Source organism: Garra rufa, chromosome 16 (genome assembly GCF_049309525.1).
Source record: "Garra rufa chromosome 16, GarRuf1.0, whole genome shotgun sequence".
NCBI lineage: Eukaryota > Metazoa > Chordata > Actinopteri > Cypriniformes > Cyprinidae > Garra > Garra rufa.
In genome coordinates, this window is record NC_133376.1 from 7,385,981 (window position 1) to 7,406,834 (window position 20,854).

Genomic DNA, 20,854 nt, shown 5'->3' on the forward strand with positions numbered 1-20,854 from the left:
ACGTGATGCTACTGGTCTAATAGGATTCAATGATTTATGCTAAGCTATGCTAAAATTGATATCGCCAGAACAGGAGAACGGCTGAATGGATTTCAAAACGGTAAAAATCAACTTATTAACTCAGGGGGAGTTGGAGAATGAGCCTATTTCCAAAAAAAGTGGAGTGTTCCTTTAAGTAAAGATCATGTTCCACGAAGATATTCTAGTAATCAAGTAAATATATCAAAACATAATTTTTGATTAGTAATATGCAATGCTTTTAACTTATTTTTGACAGCTTTAAAGGCGATTTTCTCAATATTTAGATTTTTTTGCACCCGCAGATTGCAGAAATATTGTCCTATCCTAACAAACTATACATCAACAGAAAGCATATTTATTCAGCTTTCATGTGATGTATAAATCTCAATTTCACACAAAAAATGACTCTTATGACTGGTTTTGTGGTCCAGGGTCACATATATAAATGATATGCGATTTGACATTATAGAGTATATCCCCCCACAAAAAACAAACAAAAATACAGAAATAGCACAACTGATTTGCGACACTGTTTGCAACACACAACAGTGTTTCGTTACTGAACCAATCAGCCGTTTGAACGAATCGGTTGAATGAATGATTCAATGACTCCTCCAGTGATTTTAAGTAAATTAACCACCACACAGAATAAGAAGAATATTAAAAGCTTTGGGAGTCAGCTAATAATCATTACCAAAGAAATTCCAGGAAACATTAAGATGATATTTTTATCATTATCGGACATCCTTATTATGAATTCGGACATACTACTCTTTTGGCATACTGCTTTTTCGCATACTATATAGTAGAGAAAATTTTGATTTTGTCAAATCATTTTGAATTACTTGGCAGCACTAGTGACAAAAAATGACACACTTTAAATACTGTAAGAATTCTCATTTTCAGTTGAAACTTCAGTCATCATATGTTCCTCTGGACCACAAAATGGATCAGTTTTTGAAATTGAGCTGAATAAATAAGCTTTCCATTGATGTTTTATTTAGGATAGGACAATATTTGGCCTGAGATACAACTATTTGAAAATCTTAAATCTGATGATGCAAAAAATCTAAATATTGAGAAAATCGCCTTTAAAGTTGTCCAAATGAAGTTCTTCAGGCATGTGATTGGCTAAGGACAAAAAAGCAGGAAAATATACTAAGACCCCCCCCCCCCCCCTCGGAAAATGATTTGCGGTTGTTGGTTGGGAAAATTAACCGAAATGAGCATCCCGAATAGCTAGCAAATACAAGTAAGTTAATGTTAATGCAGCTTAAACATCCTGCCATAGTAGAAAATCACTCAAAATCGATCATCTAATCCAGGGGTCTTCAACTAAAACGGCTCGAGGTCCAGACATATATAAAAAACTATTTATGTTTTTTTTTTTCGCGAGACCAGGGTATCTGCAGCATATTTAATCTTAAATTCTACACATTTAAATACTTTTTTAAAGACCTGAACAAAATTTAATTAATAAATAAATAAATTATTAAAATGACTGTAAAAAGCATGATTTACAATTGAGATGCAGATTTCCCAAAACAAAAAAGATTTCTTAAATTGTAAAATTCACATTCCAGCCTTCAAGAGTCAAAAGTATCAATTCTTATATTAATTTAAACAATTATTGTCAATCAAGTATTATATTAATTAACATGTATTTTATTGCCTTAATTGTTTAAATTTGTATAACACATGATCTTGTCGATCCATCAGATAACATTTACAACTCTACGTGTTTGGTGCTTAAAACCATTGACTGATTTGTTTACATTGGTCTTTTTGACAACAGTAGACGTTCGAGCTGATTAAAAATGTCAGATCATTCTCTTCCAGCAGGAGGCGCTATCAGAATGATACACAAAGCAGCGCCGCAGCTGACTTTGAAACGCGCAGCGCTCATATTTATTCAATGGATAACCTTATAAAGTTCCATCGCAATTCTTGCCTTTTAGTCCCCACATTTAAGACAACCTGAAATAATTAGTCTTTCTTAACCCCTAATAACACTACAGTCATCAATAAATATGAAGAGCTTTATTTCAAGAACTGACTTTAAAAAACCCTTAGCCTACACAAAATACGTTTCTTTTTGTTTTGCAGAAGAGAAATATTAGGGAAGTAAATTAATATCAGCATATGAAGTATATTCGTCTATCATTGTCTCTTAGAGAATGTGCACATTAGATGCTGAAAGCGCTGTTTTTACTTTCACTTTAATATATGCAGTTTTCACGTTGCTTGTGTGATATCCATTGGCTCACCGTCGTGGTTTAAAATATAAATATGTATAAAAATACAGTATAAAAAGATATATTTACAATATTTTGCGACGTAACCCCAAAATAATGCATTTTCCATCAACGTTTTTCACTCACTGAAAGCTACATCTGTCTGCCGATCTTTTCTCTCCTCACTGCACGGAAGATTGCACCCAAACGCTGACCCTAGTGTGCTTGATATAAATGTATTTATTAGAAATAGCGTTTGGCATTTTTTTTATTATTATTATGTCAAAAGCTTTCACGGTCCGCATGGACGCATCTTGCGGTCCGGAATCATACTTCGCCATCCGCCATTTGCGAACGGTCGCAAATACGTCACATTTTCAGGTCGAAAAATCCGGAATTCCGGATTAATCCGGAAAAAATCACATCCCTGGTTCTTAGCAATGCATATTACTAATCAAAAATGAAGTTTTGATATATTTACGGTAGTAAATTTACAAACTATCTTCATGGAACATGATTTTTACTTAATATCCTAATGATTTTTGGCATTAAATAAGAATAGATAATTTTGACCCATACAATGTATCGTTGGCTACTGCTACAAATATACCAAGTGACTTAAGACTGGTTTTGTGGTCCAGGGTCACACATAAGGTGCGGTCAGATTTAATGTTGTTATGAGAATTTTCGCAGGCAAATCCAGTCATTTCAGTAGGAATCAACACGATTAAGAGAATATTTCCCTACGCAGAATTCACAACAAGTTCAAGATGGTTATGCAATAGACAACTTTTTTTGCTCTCAAATTTTGCCAAAATTGATATTTACCCACCATTTTCTGTACACATTTACAAATTTGCTCCTGTCATTACACTATGGTTTTACTTCTGAGAACTTTTACCATTAATATACTTTTACCATTTACACTGACTGCTTCTATAATACTTGCGTGACTCCACTTTTGGAGCTCAGCCGTGTGGATTAACAGAAAAGCAAGCGTAGCCAGGATGCAAAGCATCTTCCTTTGCCTTCCAAGAATGAAAGTAAGTCACACTGGTTTGGAAAGACATGAGGATGAGTAAAAGATGACAGAATTTACATTTTATTTTTGCTATTGCTTAACAGCATATCAAGCAAACCAAACTGACCTCTTTCCCAAGAGTCTCTTCTGACTAAAAAGCGTCTTCTTATCATTACCCAGTGCGTGACTATGATAGCAGAGAGGTCGTTCAGAGCTCTACAGGGACTAATGGACTGACCTTGGACTGCCTCCAACGCCAGAGTTCTGTGATGACGTCCGACGTTTCATGTCTTAACTTTTGGATGTGGAGAGGAAGGGAGGAGCAAGAGAGAGAAAGAAAGAGCGAGAGTTAGTGGAGTGAAGCGTTCAAGCAGAAGATATTAGCAAGCATGCTAGCAGGTTAGCTTCAAACATTGTGTTTCTAGAAAACCAACCAAAAAAGAAAAGCTTTGAGAGTTATCAAACAAAAGACTGTAATACATTTATGCAAAACGTGCTTTCATTAAAGGGATCAGTCATTAATTATTCACATGTTTTTCCAAATCTGTAAGACCTTTTTTTTGTCTTCAAAACAAATTAAGATATTTTTAATGAAATCCGAGAGCTTTCTGACCCTGGATACACAGCAACACAACTATGTTCAAGGCCCAGAAAGGTCGTAAAAGGACATTGATAAAATACACATCAGTGGTTTTTCTGTATAAGAAAACAAAAATAACTTCATTCAACAAATTCTGCAAAGAATTTAGCAAATAAAATAAGTGTAAAATTACGACATTTTGTGATGGGATACATTAGTTCTGGCATATTAAAAGTAAAACACCAAAAATGAAAAATCTACAAGTGAATTTAGACATCACATTTTAATATGAACAATGTTCATTTTGAGACTTACTAAAAATTACACAAATAAGTAAAATTATTAGTGTTAAGTGTTAGTTTGGAAAGTGAATTAAAGGGAAATTATTAGTGTTCTTTAAAGTGTCACATCACCCCCCTGTTTCAGAGGTGCTCTTTCACACCTCTGGTTTAAAAAAACTTTCTGAAAGGGGGCGGTGTTCACTGGGGATAAGGGGCGGGGTACAGTGTGGAGACAAGGCGGAGACTGGATTAAAGTGGGAGTGACAATAAGTGAATAAATTCAGCTAATTTGCACACTGACAATGTAAACACACGCACGCCGAGAGCAGCAGCCACAGCGGTTCTGAGATGACATGATGACAGTGCAGATGAAAGTGATGACAGTGCAGGTCCACTGCCTTATCCGTTTGAACCTTTGCGCATACACAAGAACGCAAAGACGAACCAGATGAAGCGCCGATAAAAGTGTCACACTTATAGCATTTTATATTTTTATAATAGTAAATTAACAATTCTAAGTTTATCTTGTATATGAACTAGAGCTACACGATTCTGAATGAAATGAGAATCACGATTTTTTTGCTCAGAATAAAGATCACGATTCTCTCACGATTCTGGAGAACTTTTTTATTTTAAAGATTTACCCCTGAACATCAGGTTATCAAACAGCAGTAAAATAGCAGTAAAATAAGACGAAATAAACTTTGCTTTAAATTTAAAGAAATGTAATGAAAAATAATGTAAAAAAAATTAATAAAATCACCATTAAACATTAAAAAATAAGCATACAAAGGTATTATGTCAGAGTAAAGCGATTTAAAGATTCTTAGCTAGAAACTATCAACATTTTATGGCTGTCACCGTCCACTCTGTGGGATGGCCAAGTTTACTTCACCATTTTACAAATGTGACCCTGGACCACAAAACCAGTCTTAAGTAGCACAGGTATATTTGTAGCAATAGCCAAAAATACATTGTATGGGTCAAAATTATCGATTTTTCTTTTATGCCAAAAATCATTAGGATATTAAGTAAAGATCATGTTCCATGAAGATATTTTGTAAATTTTCTACCATAAATATATAAAAACTTGATTAGTAATATGCATTGCTAAGAACTTCATTTGGACAACTTTTAAGGCGATTTTCTCAATATTCAGATGTTTTTGCACCCTCAGATTCCAGGTTTTCAAATAGTTGTATCTCAGACAAACATTGTCCTATGTTAACAAACAATATATCAATGGAAAGCTTATTTACTCAGCTTTCAGATGACGTAAGAGTCTCAATTTCGACAAATTTACACTTATGACTGGTTTTGTGGTCCAGGGTCACAAATAAATCCTAATCTAATCATGACAAACTATATATCATTGGAAAGGTTTAAGGCTCCTAAATAGATATTTGACATTTTTTTGTGTTACAAATTATGAAGGAAAATAATTTATGACAAGAGTTTCATAGATTAATTTATGACAAGAGTACACCTCAAAAATCTACTTCATAACAGGAGTTCTGACCTTTCTCACAAACAGACTTTCTTGTTGCCTTTTTCCATATTACACATTAGAAATAATAAGAAATGATATATCAGATGAAAACTTAATTTCAAAATGCATCCTTTGGAAAGCCATTTTAAAATCAGACATTGAATTAACATGGAAACTGTACATCAAAATCATATTACTAAATGTTCTTGTCCATGAATTATAAAGATTTAACATTCTTCATTTTCACGTCTCTGTTCAAAAATGGCAGTAACAGATAAGGGGTAATGGATCGTCATGCTCATATATGGTTCCATTGCTCTGCTGGTCCATAAATCTGGCACGATCAAAGTACTCTTTCAATATTCAAAGTGCTAATAGAGACCGAATTTTCTAAGCATGATACAGAGCTATCTACACAACTACACAAGTAACTATAGCCCACATACTAATAACAGCCCAGATATTTTATGTTATATATTAATTTGCGCGCGTTGGGGAGTCGCTCTCTAAATGCAGGGTATTAAAATTGCTTTTGAATGCGTGTGCGCGTTTTACTTTTGGTTTTGTTTTAACGACCGCGCAAAACTCTCGGCTGCGCTGAGTGTGCATTTTACAATACAAGAGATTACTTTAACAAAACCATTTAAAAGTGGGTGGACACCAACGGGATTTTGAAAAGCATGTCCCCAGTGGAAATTACGCCTCTGTGTGAGTGGATCTCTGCCGCTGAGTTATCATTTGATGTGAATGAATGCCGTGTTGTACAGTATATTGAGACAGAGGCGCCATGAATTGCATCTGACAGAATGTGCGCTGAAGATGGAGTCTAAATGGTTATGTAATGTTGGAGAGAACGGCGAATCTGTCACTGCATCAGCTCACAGCAGTCTGTGCAGTAATTAGGCTAGCAAAAGTTTTGTAAAATATAAATAGAATATAATTGGCTGAATCGTATAAATGCTGGATTAAGATCGTGAGGGGGGTCGAATCGAGATTGCGATCTTTTAACAATTAATTGTGCAGCTCTAATATGAACGCTACAAAAGCAAAGTTGACAATTTTTGTTTCGCAGACACTATCTAGTTTGAAATTAATGTAATACATGTTCATCATGTTGTTATCTAATAATAGTTGTTCGTGTTCGGAGTCAGAAATGAGCAGCACAGTAATTACTGACACCGTAAAGGGTAGGCTATTTAAATAAAAGAACGAATTTCAAAAAATGGCACGGTGTTTATAAATAATTTAGCCTATATCAAAATTATTTATATAACCTAAAACCTTGCCCAGACCTTTTCTGACAGCTCATCAGAATTACTGGCCCGAATCCGACTGGAACTTTTTCTCTTCCCCATTACACAGCTGCTGTTTTAATAGCAAAGAGATTACAATTATTTTCGTTTATTTAGTTTATAAAGTTAATTTAGAAATATATTTGGAACACTTTTTATATGCTAAATTCAAGTTTTTGTTTTTTAAAGTAACGACCAAGCGGCCAACGACAGACAGATACATTTAGCCCTCTCAAGTCATTGCGATTTAAATTTAGATCCACAGATATAAAAAACTTAAAGCATATCACAATATTATCGTTTAACCTAGTTAAATGTGTGCTATTGGGCGCATATCCAATCGTTTGTGCGGGGAGTGAGAGCTGGAGCGCACTTTGTCGGACACAAAGGCGCCAGTGCGATGTGAAACTTCATTTTTGCTCACAAAGGTAAGAGTAATATATGTGACCCTGGACCACAAAACCAGTCTTAAGTCGCTGGGGTATATTTGTTGCAATAGCCAAAAATACATTGTATGGGTCAAAATTATTGATTTTTCTTTTATGCCAAAAATCATTAGGAAATTAAGTAAAGTTCATGTTCCATGAAGATTTTTTGTAAAATTCCTACTATAAATATATCAAAATGTAATTTTTGATTTAGTAATATGCATTGTTAAGAACCTAATTTGGAGAAGTTTAAAGGTGATTTTCTCAGTATTTAGATTTTTTTGCACCCTTAGATTCTAGATTTTCAAATAGATGTATCTCGGCCAAATATTGTCCGATCCTAACAAACCATATATCAACAGAAAGCTTATTTATTGATCTTTCATATGATGTATACATCTCAATTTTGTAAAATTTAACCTTATGACTGGTTTTGTAGTCCATGGTCACATATCATCCGGAACTGTAAAGAAATAATTAAAAATAATTGAAATCGAAAACAAAACTCTTTCATTAGCTATAGGCTACTAGTTTATTAAAAAATAATTCAAATATCTCCTTACTTTTCCACTTACTTTTGGTTATTTTTGCTGGGGCTTTGCGGCCAGCTTTAGCCTATTTCCAAAAAAGTCCCCAATTCCAAAAACTGTCCGGTACGAAATGTTCCTTGCAGACAAATTTGCTGTGTATTTTCGTAGGACTCCGCAAACCAGCAGCGTGCCGCCAAACTGTAGCTCTGGTCGCGTAATGGGGAAACGAAAACAACAATTTGTTTTGTCACAGTGAAGAAAGGCACAAACATTAACCATGACTCTGAAACAGCAAGCCAGCTATAACGTAAACTAGTGGCACAAGTGCTACTGTCCAATGCATAAATAATGCAAAAGCTCATGCAAAGCACAATGCAGAGATTGGATTATTTGAGTCCTATGTCATGTATAATGTTACACTGCTCATTAATAATGCTTAAAAGGGGGCGTCAACCCAATGACGTAAATAGGTACTGTACAAGCCACGCAGCCAATGAGCGCTAAAAAAAACTGCGTCTACGTCACAGCCTCAAATGTAACTTTTAGAACTGGATACATGAAATGGTCACAAAAAGCATAAAAATGACCAGTTTCCACTTTGTAATATATTTCGTGACAGGTATTACTGTTTTAAGCAGTGTGCAACATGTATATATCTGTTAAGATCTCAAAAAATGTGTTTTTGGGTTTTGTGACCGTTTAAGATTGAGTTGAAGGTAATATAAATCTAAACTCATGGAAAATGCACAATTTAAAATATAATCAATGTGTGCATATTATTTGCTATGACATTGTTTTATTAAACTATATGTGACCCTGGACCACAAAACCAGTTATAAAGGTCAATTTTCATCAGAATTACTTGAATCATTGGAAAGCTTAGGATAAGCTGTTAGGATAGGACAATATTTGGCTGAGATACAACTATTTAAAAATCACTCGCGCCGGTAGTGACGAACCGGCAGCGATGAGTTGTGCCGGAAGTGACATCATAAGCTGTTGCCGGCCAACACTGTTGTCGTTTTTGTATGTAGGCTTCAGACACGGGTCACGACGGAGACGTTCCACATAGTGCCCCCGGCCTAGAGGACGCATCCTAAAGATTTTCGGCATAAAAGAAAAATTGATAATTTTGACCGATACAATGTACTGCTGGCTATTGCTACAAATATACCTGTGCTACTTATGACTGGTTTTGTGGTCCAAGGTCACATATAACTAAATGTTACATATAGGCAAGCCCGAAATTATTCATAACCCTGGCAAATTCTGACTTAAAATTACTTTTATTCAACCAGCAAGTTTTTTCTTTTTTGACCGGAAATGACACAGGCTTCTCCCAAAAGATAAGACGATGTACAACAGGCATCATTGTGGAAAAAATATTTCTCAGCTTTTATTTACATTTGAACAAGAAGTAGCACGTCCAAAGTTATTCATACCCTTTGCAAACTGTCACAGTCTATGGGAAAATCCAAAGTTCTATACCATTCCAAATAGTCCAAGCTGTTCTAAAGCATCTTAATTACCCTGATTCACTGGGAACAGCTGTTTTAATCAACTCAACAGGTGAAAAACAGAAGCTCTCTGCTGTTGGTTTGTGGACAGTCATGGCTAAGACAAAGGCTCACTGAGGACCTGCGGCTGCGCATTGTGGCTGCTCACAAGTCAGGAAAGGAAAGGGCTATAAGACCATATCTAAATGTTTTGAAGTTCCAGTGGCTACAGTGTATTATTAAAAAATAGAAGACGTTCCGCACTGTGAAAAATCTCAGAGGACCTGTCGGAAGCCAAAAGAAGAATCCAAGGATCACCACCAAGGCCATCCTGATGAATCTGGGCTCATGATGCTGGTGGCAACATCTCAAGGCAGACAGTCCAACAGACACTGCACACCACTGGGTTTCACGGATGCAGAGCAAGGAGGACACCCCTTCTTCAGATAAGGCACACAAAAGCCTGCTTGGCCTTTGCAAATGCTCATCTGGACAAAGAAGAAGACTTCTGGCCTCCAATAAAGACTTTTCTATTGATTATTGAGAAGGGTATGAAGAATTTTGGACATGCCACCATTTGTTCAAATGTAAATAAAAGATGAGTAATCATTTTTTCCACAATGATGTCTCTTGTACATCGTCTTATTATCTTCTGGGAGACGTCTGTGTCATTTCTAATGAAAAAAAAAAAAAAAATTTGCTGGTTGAATAAAAGTAACTTTAAGTCAGAATTTGCCAGGGGTATGAATAATTTCAGGCTTTTATGTGCATTTTGAAGTATTGCATCAGAAACGAATGATGGAAAGACCTAAAATTTGAGAAAAAGAAAAAAAATCCCTTAATTCGCAAAAAGATTTTAATCTCCCTTTTTATATATACAGTCAAGCCTGAAATTATTCATACCCCTGGCAAATTCTGACTTAAAGTTACTTTTATTCAACCAGCAAATTTTTTTTTTTTTTTCATTAGAAATGACACAGACGTGATGAAAACATACAGTGCCTTGAGAAAGTATTCATACCCCCAACGGTATGAATATCATCTATATAAAAAAAATCTATGTACTTATTGAGTAATAGAGTAATAGATCAGATGTACTCAACATAAATGAAGCATCTATTGGTGCAGCTGTACTGCAACTTAACTGCAAGTTACAACCAAAACGTTGATTAGTCATTAGAATGCCAAGCCTTGTCATTCAACATCCTGACAATCCTCTTATGCAATGCTGCATTAGAGCTGAGCTTCTCCACAGGCTTCGATGGGGAACCACACATCAACAACGACTTTAATGTACTGATGGACTCCCTCAAGTCACACCATCTGCCGAGTACCTCAGAAAATGTCAAAATAATGTTCTCCACTCAGGCTGAAAGGACAGCGGTGCTTTCTCCAGACATTAGTTGAAGTGGACAACATCTGACGAGAATGCAAATCAGGCGGAGAGTCTGTTCATTATGTCACAGGCCCTGTGGTCCACTATGAACCAGTGCAGCTTGTCAAAAGTGCACATTAAGTAATAAAGTGGCAAATTATCTTGTCCATTCTTGATAATTCTACCGTTTGGGATCTGTAAGTTTCTTCTGCCAATCAAGGCTGCATTTATAAGTTAAAATAACTGTTTTGTGAATATATTTTAAAAAGCAATTTAATCTTGTGATGCAAAACTGAATTATCTGCATCATCACTTCAGTCTTCAGTGTCACATGATCCTTCAGAAATCATTCTGATTTGCTGATTTACTGCTCAAGAAACCTTTTTTATGAATCAATGCTGAAAACAGTTGTTTAAAATAACAACATTTATTTGAAATAGAAACTTTTGTAACATTACATGTCTTTACTTTTCCTGGCTGAATAAAAATAATTTCTTTCAAATAAATCGAACAGACCCTAAACTTTTGAATGGCAGTGTATTCAATTATTTTAAGTGTTACTCTGCACATTCTTCAGGCTAAGGGACCTGGAGTAAACTATGCTATAATGAGTTTATTAAGCTGGCTGCAGTCACCATTCAGCTCAATTAGATGACAACATTAGCTTAAGTGGTGACCATTCCCATCTCATTCCCTAAATTATATTTGAAGAGAAAGAACATCCTAAAACATTTAATGGACATAATATGGCTCACTTAACAATGAGGTCTATTACTTGGCAGTTATGTTATGAGACAGTAGCAAAAAAAAAAAAAAAAATCAATCTTCTATGACTTTCTAAATGTTCATAAAGTTTATCATGCAATTTTGCTTTTAAAAAGCCACCATATCTTCATAATAGTACTGATGATCAAGTTAATTTTAGTAAGATTCAAATATTCAAAGTTAGTAGCTTTAAAGGACACCTATTAAGCCACTTTTTACAATATGTAATTTAAGTTTCAGCTCAAAATACCTCACAGTTAATTTGTTATAGCACTTTAAAAATGTCTATTTTGAGTGAATGCAAAAACATGCTGTTTTCGTGCAATTCTCTTTAAATGCAAATGAGCTGCTGCTTTACAGCTCATACCTCAGATACTTTGACAAAAAACATCTGATTGGTTTTGATTATCATGTCTATCACGCTGAAATCAGGCGTTTTAAACCATATTAGTTTAAACTTCTGATCTAGGGTTTTCTGAGCGCACACATCCGAAGCATTTGCACACATAAATCGGCTGTCACATGGCATCTGAGTACTAAGTTCTCTTTCATGTCTGATTGTGCCTAACCTGTCAAATACACACAAGTTTATGTTTAAAACACAAAGGAGTTACAAAAATAGTCTGTGAAGGTAAACAACTGGGAAAGAAATTGCATGTTTATGTTAGATCTGTGTGGCAGCAGCGTAATATACAGTAAATAAATCAATAAATCCACTCTAAATAGTGTTCAGTGCTTGTCTGTGAAGTCAGCGACAGAACAGTTAGCAAGCTTTGCTCAAACTTTTTCTGTGGCGTTAGAATTGATACATTGCTGTCGCTTGCGTGGGTGGAAACATGCAGATTAAGAGGCGGTAATATTATAATAAGATCCCCTTACTATGTCACGATTGGAGTGAAATCTGATGCACTTGTTTTTCTTCACAAGCTTGCAGAAAAAGCTTATTTTCATGTTTTTTGGGTTGGTACACTGGGGACCCAAATATAGCACTTAAACATGGAAAAAAGTCAAATTTCCACAATATTTCACCTTTAAACTATATATAATTCCTCATAATTAAGAAATGAACCTATTGGAATCACATAGGAAGTTGTAGATTTAATTTTTATAATATACATCACTGAAAGACTTTTATTTAATTATGACACTGACATTTCATGAGCTTTTTGTGAATAAAACTGCACTGCTGTATATTTAAAGTACCCTACAATTACAGACAGAGAACATTTATCAAGCCCTGGATTTTCTATAAAAATATTTCTTTTTCTTTCCATTCGGGGAGATATTTAAAGCTATAATACCGCATACACTCAATGAGCTGTGTTTGGAAGCCCTCTGCTGTATTGATTGATAGATAAAAAAAAAAAATCAAAGTAGTTAGCAGGGGCAGCATAAATCCAGACATACTACAAAACCATCTGTACTCTGTGGTTCTTCTGAACTTTAACCACAAAGTGCAAAACTCTTTTAGCCATGGCTGAACCAGTAGTGCAGATCATTCTGGCTATCTGATATGGGATGATTCATTATTAGAGAATCCGTAGGTAAACCACAGCAGAAACATTTTTACAGAGTAAAGGAGAGTGGGGTAAGATGCGTCAGCATTACTTAAAATGACAGGGAAAGATAAAATGCATAGTTTTAAAGAGATAGTTCACCGCAAAATTAAAATTGGATGTTTATCTGCTTACCCCCAGGGCATCCATGATGTAGGTTTCTTCAGTAGAACACAAATGAAGATTTTCAACTCAAACCGTTGCAGTCTGTCAGTCAAATAATGGCAGTCAATGGGCACCAAATCTTTGAGAGTCAAAAAAACATACACAGACAAAACCAAATTAAACCTTGCGGCTTGTGGCGATACATTGAGGTCTTAACACACAAAACAATCGGTCTGGGCAAGGAAATGAACAGTATTTATATAATTTTTTTTACCTCTGATTCACCACACTATGTCTACTATGTCTAGAGCACTGGCTGTTGTGAACTCGCTCAGGACAGTTAAGACATTGCGGTGGAACAGAGGTAAAAAATTAAATAAATACTGTTCAGTTTCTTGTTTTGTGTTTTAGGACCTCAATGTATCGTCACAACCCGCAGGGTTTAATTTTGTTTTGTCTGTGTATGTTTTTTTGACTCTCAAAGCCGTGGGTCCCATTGACTGCTATTATTTGACTGATAGACTGCAACGATTTGAGTTAAAAATCTTCGTTTGTGATCTAATGAAGAAACAAAGTCACCTACATCTTGGATGCCCTGGGGGTAAGCAGCTAAACATCACATTTTTATTTTTGGGTGAACTATCCCTTTAACCCACTGTCCACAATATGCAAATTTAACCGACTCACACTTCAATAAAACAGTCTCTCACTGACTTGAGACTCCTTTGAGAATACAAGTCTTAAAAGATAGCAGAAGCCTGCTAAAAACAACAACCTCATTCACTGTGCAAGACGATGAGAAACTAGGAAGAGCTTGAGCTCAACATCAACAAGCTCAGAGGTCAAAACAAAAGGGGTCAGAACATTAACATTTGGACTCTTATTTCATGGGATGGCTCAAGTTTAGATACACGGTGTAGATACAAACAAAGCAGCACTCTCACAGGAGCGCAAGCACCATAAATGGTGTGAAAAATGGAGGTAGGTCAGAACGTAAGGATGAAGCTGGTGATCGTCCAAACATTCAGAGCATGTTTTCAGCCTTTTTGCAAAGCCACTTTTTAACCTTAAATCTGAATAAGGAACATTATGTTTGAATAAACAGACCAAACTCTCTTATTGTACATTCGGTTTGTCTCTAGGGAGCTGGACTTGGAGAATAAACAATAATAAATGGCAAATTCTCTGAAAAGAAATGATAAACAAAAAGTCTCTTTTCTAAACTTGCAAAGAATCTGGACGAAACCCAATGGTAAACAACATGTTCTCTCAGCGGTCTTGGAATACCAACCAGTGGTGATGAGTAGGGTCTTGTTGGACATGTCATGAGACCATTAGATAGAAGAGCTTTTAAACAAACTCGAACTGAAAGAGTTCATCTAAGCTGCTATTACAGCACATTCACAGAGACCACAAGAGAAACCAAACAGTACAAAAGACTTCAAGTGAAGGATGGACTCACACACTCTCAGAAATAAAAAGTACAAAAGCTGTCACTATAGGACGATACTCTTTCACATTTGTACCTTACTGACCCATAAAGGTGCATTTTCACACCTTATTTGTACCTAAATTAGTATCTTAGAGTACAGAGTGCATAACAAAACAACCTTTTTCATCAGTGCACCACCAATAAACACTCAGTTTTATATGCAACCATGCCACTAAAATGCAACCTCAAGCATGTTAACATGAGATAAGCGTTACCACATTGCTAAAACTATACTGGACATCATATTAAATTTCAAATAAGTTTTCACACAAACAAGGCTCCAACTTACTTTTTGTCCCCAAAGCAGCTGCAAAATCGAGCCATGGTGTCAAAGTTCACCCCAAAAGCAGTTTCCTTAGTGCATCCTTTGTCCAAAAGTGAATCTTCACAACAGTTATTTTCACACCACCAACATCTTCTTGTTCATATCTTCACATGGGGTGTTTGTAAAAGAGTAGAAGCTCATGAGAGTGTGTATCTTTCACAGGGAAGGTACATGTGTGCTCCTGTAGCCTGTCTCTCAGGACTGAGCATGCTCTCTGTCTCTTCCTCTTGGATTCCCCCCTCCCATGCTTCTCTCCAACCCCCGTCACCTAATCCAGAGAATCAGCTGCTATTGTCTCACCCCAGCAGCTTACCGCCGACAGGCCGGGCGTCATTTGATAATTAGATGGGGCAGCTCCCTGAGGAGATACCACCTTCGTGTCTAAAAGGGGGGGGGGGGGTACCCATGAAAGGGGGTTGAAACCTCACTCAGATGAGGGCCAACAGTTTGCATAAACCATTAGTAACATTTAAACTTACACTCTTAAAAATAAAGGTTCTTAATTAGCATCAAAGGTTATATTAAGAACTTCCATTAAGAATCTATGGAACTTTACAATTTCAAGACGATTAAAATGTTCTTCAGTGTTCTTTTAGAACCTTTATTTTTATGTGAATGTGGACTAAGCTCTTCCTGGTTCATGCATGTAAATAAAAGCACTTGTTTACTTCAGGAGAAGGGTGACTGTTGAAGAGCCCGATTCATGGTTCTAGGTTACAAATGGGGATATTTCACTCTAACGGAAGTGACCGAGCATTTTAGTGACAGAGTATTCGTCAAATACCCTGTTTTCTTTAGAAAATGTGTTGTGCACACAACCTCAAACTATAAGTCTCCACTACATACAAACGTTTCGCCTTCCTGCCAGTTTTGAATATTTTCCTTCCCCCTCAGGCAAATCGTGTAGGAGTATCCGGCAAAAGTGTAAACAAAGTTTTGCGCCGGCCGGCCGGTTGTGTTTTCTTAGACACAAACAATAGCAAACACTGGATTTCCAAAAAGTATTTTCTTCCGGTTGGGGAGAGATTCACGCTTCATACTAAAATGGCACGGACCATTATAGGCAGACACAGATGTCAAGTTCACACTCGGTGATAGCTGTCAAACCCCTTTATTTTTACCTCACACATATGGTGAACAGAGCCTCTATGGAGTTGCACTGCAGGCGTACGTCTTACAGTTTTCTTTCTCAAAGCTGGGTGGAATGTCAGTCAGTTTTTCTTATGAAAAAACCCAGGTTGGTATTTCCTGAGACCCTTTTGCTCTGCTGCTTGAAGAAACCCATATGTATTTCATTTTAGACGTATGGTTTTCTTAAGAGGGCCATAATGCTGAGCATTATCAGTAGATTCATTCATGCAGGCATTGTATGTGGCTGATTGATAATCAGCAAAACATTCTGCCTCAAACGTCCTTGACTTCCTTCAAAGTTGTTTTCTTCATATTTGGGGGGGGGGGGGGGGGGTACTTTTGGAAAGCTGACATGTAGCATGACTTGCCACAATTGCAACAATTCTTTTTTTTATGATCATTGTAGTTCACAGACTACATGGACTGCATTTAGAATATTCAATTGTTTTGGTTTATAAATATACAATCATTTAAAATGACCTAGTTGATGCAAAAAGGTATGACAGCATTTTAGTGCCACATTAAAAAAAAAGAAAAATTATTATGAGATTAAAGGGGCTATATGCAATTTTCTGAAATTTAAACTCGCGACTGACACCTGTGGCCAAAAAACGGAACTGCTCTTCCTTTCTGCTCGCTCTCACAGCGCACGCTCGTACGTGCACACTTCACAAGTCATCCGCTGCAAAGAAATCAACATTATGTTTACAAAGGTAAGAACAGTCAAATACATATATTGTTTGAGAAACTTGCGAGTGTAGGCTAATTGCTGACTAGCGGTGGTGGCAGAGTGATCTGAAACGTTTAACATGAACGCGCTTGACGTCACATCCGCAGACAGTGCGCGAAAAATCCGACCCGACAGAAAATAGGAAAAACAGGATACAGGTTTATAGGTGCACCCACTGTGAGCTGACAAGGTGTCAGTATGCTCATCAGGAGATGTTTGAGTCATAAATGGTCAAATAAAAAAGGCTATTGTTACGTTTATTTTGGGGAAAAAGTCATATTATTTTTAGAATAAAGTTGAAATTATGAGAATACAGTTGAAATTACAGAATAAAGTTGAAATATTTTGAGAATAATGTCGAAAAGTTTCAACAATAAAATCAAAATTATGAGAATAAAGTCAAAATAGTCTCGAAACATTCCGACTTTATTCTCAAAACATTTCGGCAATTCAAATTTATAAGAAAGTTACGATATACACTTTGGTTTATACATTACTGTTCAAAAGTTTGGGGTCAGTAAGACTTTTCTTTTGTTTAAATATTAAAATTAATACGTTTATTCAACATCAACACATTAATTTAATTAAAACTGTAATTAAAGAAAAAAAATCTATTAAAAAACTATTCATCAAAGAATTCAGAAAAATGTATCACAGTTTCCTTAAAAATATTAAGCAGCACTGTTTTCAACATTAATAAAACATTTAGACTTCGTTCTCGAAAAATTCCGACTTTATTCTCCAAACATTCCGACTTTATTCTCGAAACATTTCGACTTTATTCTCGAAACATTTCGACTTCATTCTCAAGACATTGACTTTATTCTCGAAACATTTCGACTTTATTCTCAAGACATTGACTTTATTCTCGAAACATTCCGACTTTATTCTCGAAACATTCCAACTTTATTCTCGAAACATTCCGACTTTATTCTCGAAACATTTCGACTTTATTCTCGAAACATTCCGACTTTATTCTTGAAACATTCCGACTTTATTCTCGAAACATTCCGACTTTATTCTCGAAACATTTCGACTTTATTCTCAAGACATTGACTTTATTCTCGTAACTTAGACTTTTCTCGAAAACATTTCAACTTTATTTTTGAAACATTTTGACTTTATTCTCAAAACATTTCGACTTTATTCTAAAAACATTTCAACTTTATTCTCAAAACATTTAGACTTTATTGTCCAAACATTCCGACTTTATTGTCCAAACATTCCAACTTTATTGTCCAAACATTTCGACTATTCTCTCGAAACATTTCGACTTTATTGTCCAAACATTCCAACTTTATTGTCCAAACATTTCGACTATTCTCTCGAAACATTTCGACTTTATTGTCCAAACATTCCAACTTTATTGACGAAACATTCCGACTTTATTGTCGAAACATTCCGACTTTATTGTCGAAACATTCCGACTTTATTCTCGAAACATTTCGACTTTATTCTCGAAACATTTAGACTATTCTCTCAAAACATTTCAACTTTATTCTCAAAACATTTCAACTTCATTCTCAAAACATTCCGACTTTATTCTCGAGACATTTCGACTTTATTCTCGAAACATTGACATTTATTCTCGTAATTTAGACTTTTCTCGAAACATTTCAACTTTAGTTTTTAAACATTTTGACTTTATTCTCAAAACATTTTGACTTTATTCTCAAAACATTTCGACTTTATTCTCTCAAAACATTATGACTTTAATCTCATATTTTTTTTAGTGGCACTAAAACGGCATCATAAGGCAATTTAAATTCATAAGAAAGTTACAATATACACTTTGGCTTATACATTACTGTTCAAAAGTTTGGGGTCAGTAAGACTTTTCTTTTGTTTAAATATGTTTAAAATGAATAAGTTTATTCAGCATCAACACATTCATTTAATTAAAACTGCAATTAAAGACCTTTATTTAAAAAAAAATTAAATGATACTACAACTATTCATCAAAGAATTCTCAAAAATGTATCACAGTTTCCTCAAAAATATTAAGCAGCACTGTTTTCAACATTAATAATAATAATACATGTTTTTTGAGCAACAAATCAGCATATTCGAATGACTTCTGAAGGATCATGTGACTGGAGTAATGATGCTGAAAATCTGCTTTGCATCACAGGAATAAATTACATTTTAAAATATATTCAAAAAATAGAATACATTTTTTTAAACTGTAACAATATTTCACAGTATTACTGTTTTTAATGTATTTTTTGACTAAATAAATGCAGTTTTAGTGAGTGTAAGATCTTTCACCTTATAAACAGTAGTGTATATATTTTTTTCAATATACATTTATGTGAGTTTCAACCCAGAATCATTATTTAAACTTTTACAGTATGCATTTGGCAGATACTTGCATTCAACCCATACAGGCTTTGCATTTCCTTGAAACTGAACTCATGATGACCTTGATGTTTCTGACATCATGCTCTACTGTTTGAGCAAAAGAAATCCTGTTTTTTTGTTGTTCCCAATCTTGATTTTGTTTGATGTGATACACATGCTCATGCTCATACGTACATTATCACAGGTGATAGAGCTGTACTAATAACTCAATCATCTAAGCCACAGAATCAGCCAGAACAATTCAGACTACATTCTTTTAAAAACACAGACACAATCATGAGTATTTAGTATTTTAAAAAATGCCAGAACCCCCCCCCCCCCCCAATTCAACTCTGTCAATTCCCTTCAACAGTTTTCTCTGACTCGAGTTTCTTTAGGCATCTCCTGCAGAGCGCTGTTTCTTTTCTTTACAAAGCTCTCTGAATTCCAGCCCACATCTGGAACACATCTTCTGAGGCAGCGCTCTACCCCACACTCTAATTAAGGCCATGTATGCCAAACTGTAAATAACCTAAGAAATGATACCCCTCAGCTCAGAGGCCCGAAAAGCGGGATTGAGACGGTTCGAAATAACTTATAAGATGAATATACATCATGCAAAGTCCATCCTCTCCTGAGAAAAACAAAGCCATGAGCAGGCCCGTTAAGTCCTTTACTCTACAATAAAAAGCATCCAGCTGGGTCCACACAGCTTGACCACTGAGCACGGCCCATTCAGCTGCTCTCTACCTCTATCTGTGACCAGTTAACTTTGTATCCCTGTTTTCCAGGCTCTTTAAATCTCTGTGTGTGGCGTTTCTGGAGGGAGGTTTCCAAATGGAGTATCTCAATAGTTTAATGAGATGATAATATTGAAATAATTGCGCCCTGGGTTTTACGATGCTTTTCTTTTCGAAGTTCCTTTACAGACACAACAGGACTATTAACATGGCCCATCATCAAAAGATGCTTTACAGGACAACAGGCTCTGTTAGCACATGCTCAGAGGGCTTTAATTAACTAATAAATGTACAGTTTAACTATTTGCCTATTTAAACAACTCATGAGAAATATACAGAAAGTTAATGAGTGTCGTAATTTAAATACAGATGTTGTGTAGTGCATCTTCTCATTTTCAACAAGATAACAAACTAATTTAATCTTTTTCTTTTACTTTTTTAAAAATGTTTGAAAGAAAATGTGACCCTGGATAAAGAAACCAATTATAAGTACAGGTATATTGGTAGCAATAGCCAACTATATTTTTATTCAATATTTTTTTTACGCCAAAAATCATTAGGATATTAAGTAAAGATCATGTTTCATGAAGATACTTTGTGAATTTCCTACTGTAAATATATCAAAATTAAATGTTTGAATAGTAATATGCGTTGATAAGAGCTTCAATTTTAAAGGCTTTTCTCCAGATTTATTTTGAGAATATTTTGAGTTTTTTTGCTCACTCAATTTCCAGATTTTCAAACAGTTGTATCTTGGCCAAATATTGTCCTATCCTAACAAACCAAACATCAATGAAAAGCTTATTTATTCAGCTTTTGTACATCATCATTTACTGGTTTTGTGGTCCAGGATCACAAATAAGTTATTTTTTTTCATATATTTTAATTCATTTCAGGTAACATTTATTTTATTTCAAGTAATA

The 20,854-nt window shown here is 35.3% G+C and overlaps 1 protein-coding gene across 4 annotated transcripts in view; it reads right to left on the reverse strand.

Moving 5' to 3' along the window:
* The window catches only part of LOC141288308 (uncharacterized), a 79,953-nt gene that overhangs the window by 55,075 nt on the left and 4,024 nt on the right, over window positions 1-20,854 (reverse strand). Inside the window, exons 1-2 of one of the 4 annotated variants that reach the window (XM_073820429.1) lie at window positions 14,955-15,199; window positions 3,515-3,571 (exon numbers count right to left, since the gene is read on the reverse strand). The exons of 1 other annotated variant lie outside the window; for it this stretch is intronic. In XM_073820429.1, the coding sequence (XP_073676530.1) occupies window positions 3,515-3,564 (50 nt within the window). In that variant the 5' untranslated portion in view covers window positions 3,565-3,571; window positions 14,955-15,199. Of the gene's footprint in view, window positions 1-3,514; window positions 3,572-14,954; window positions 15,200-20,854 lie in introns of those variants that run through there. 2 more of the 4 variants (XM_073820430.1, XM_073820431.1) reach the window with 2 other exon arrangements.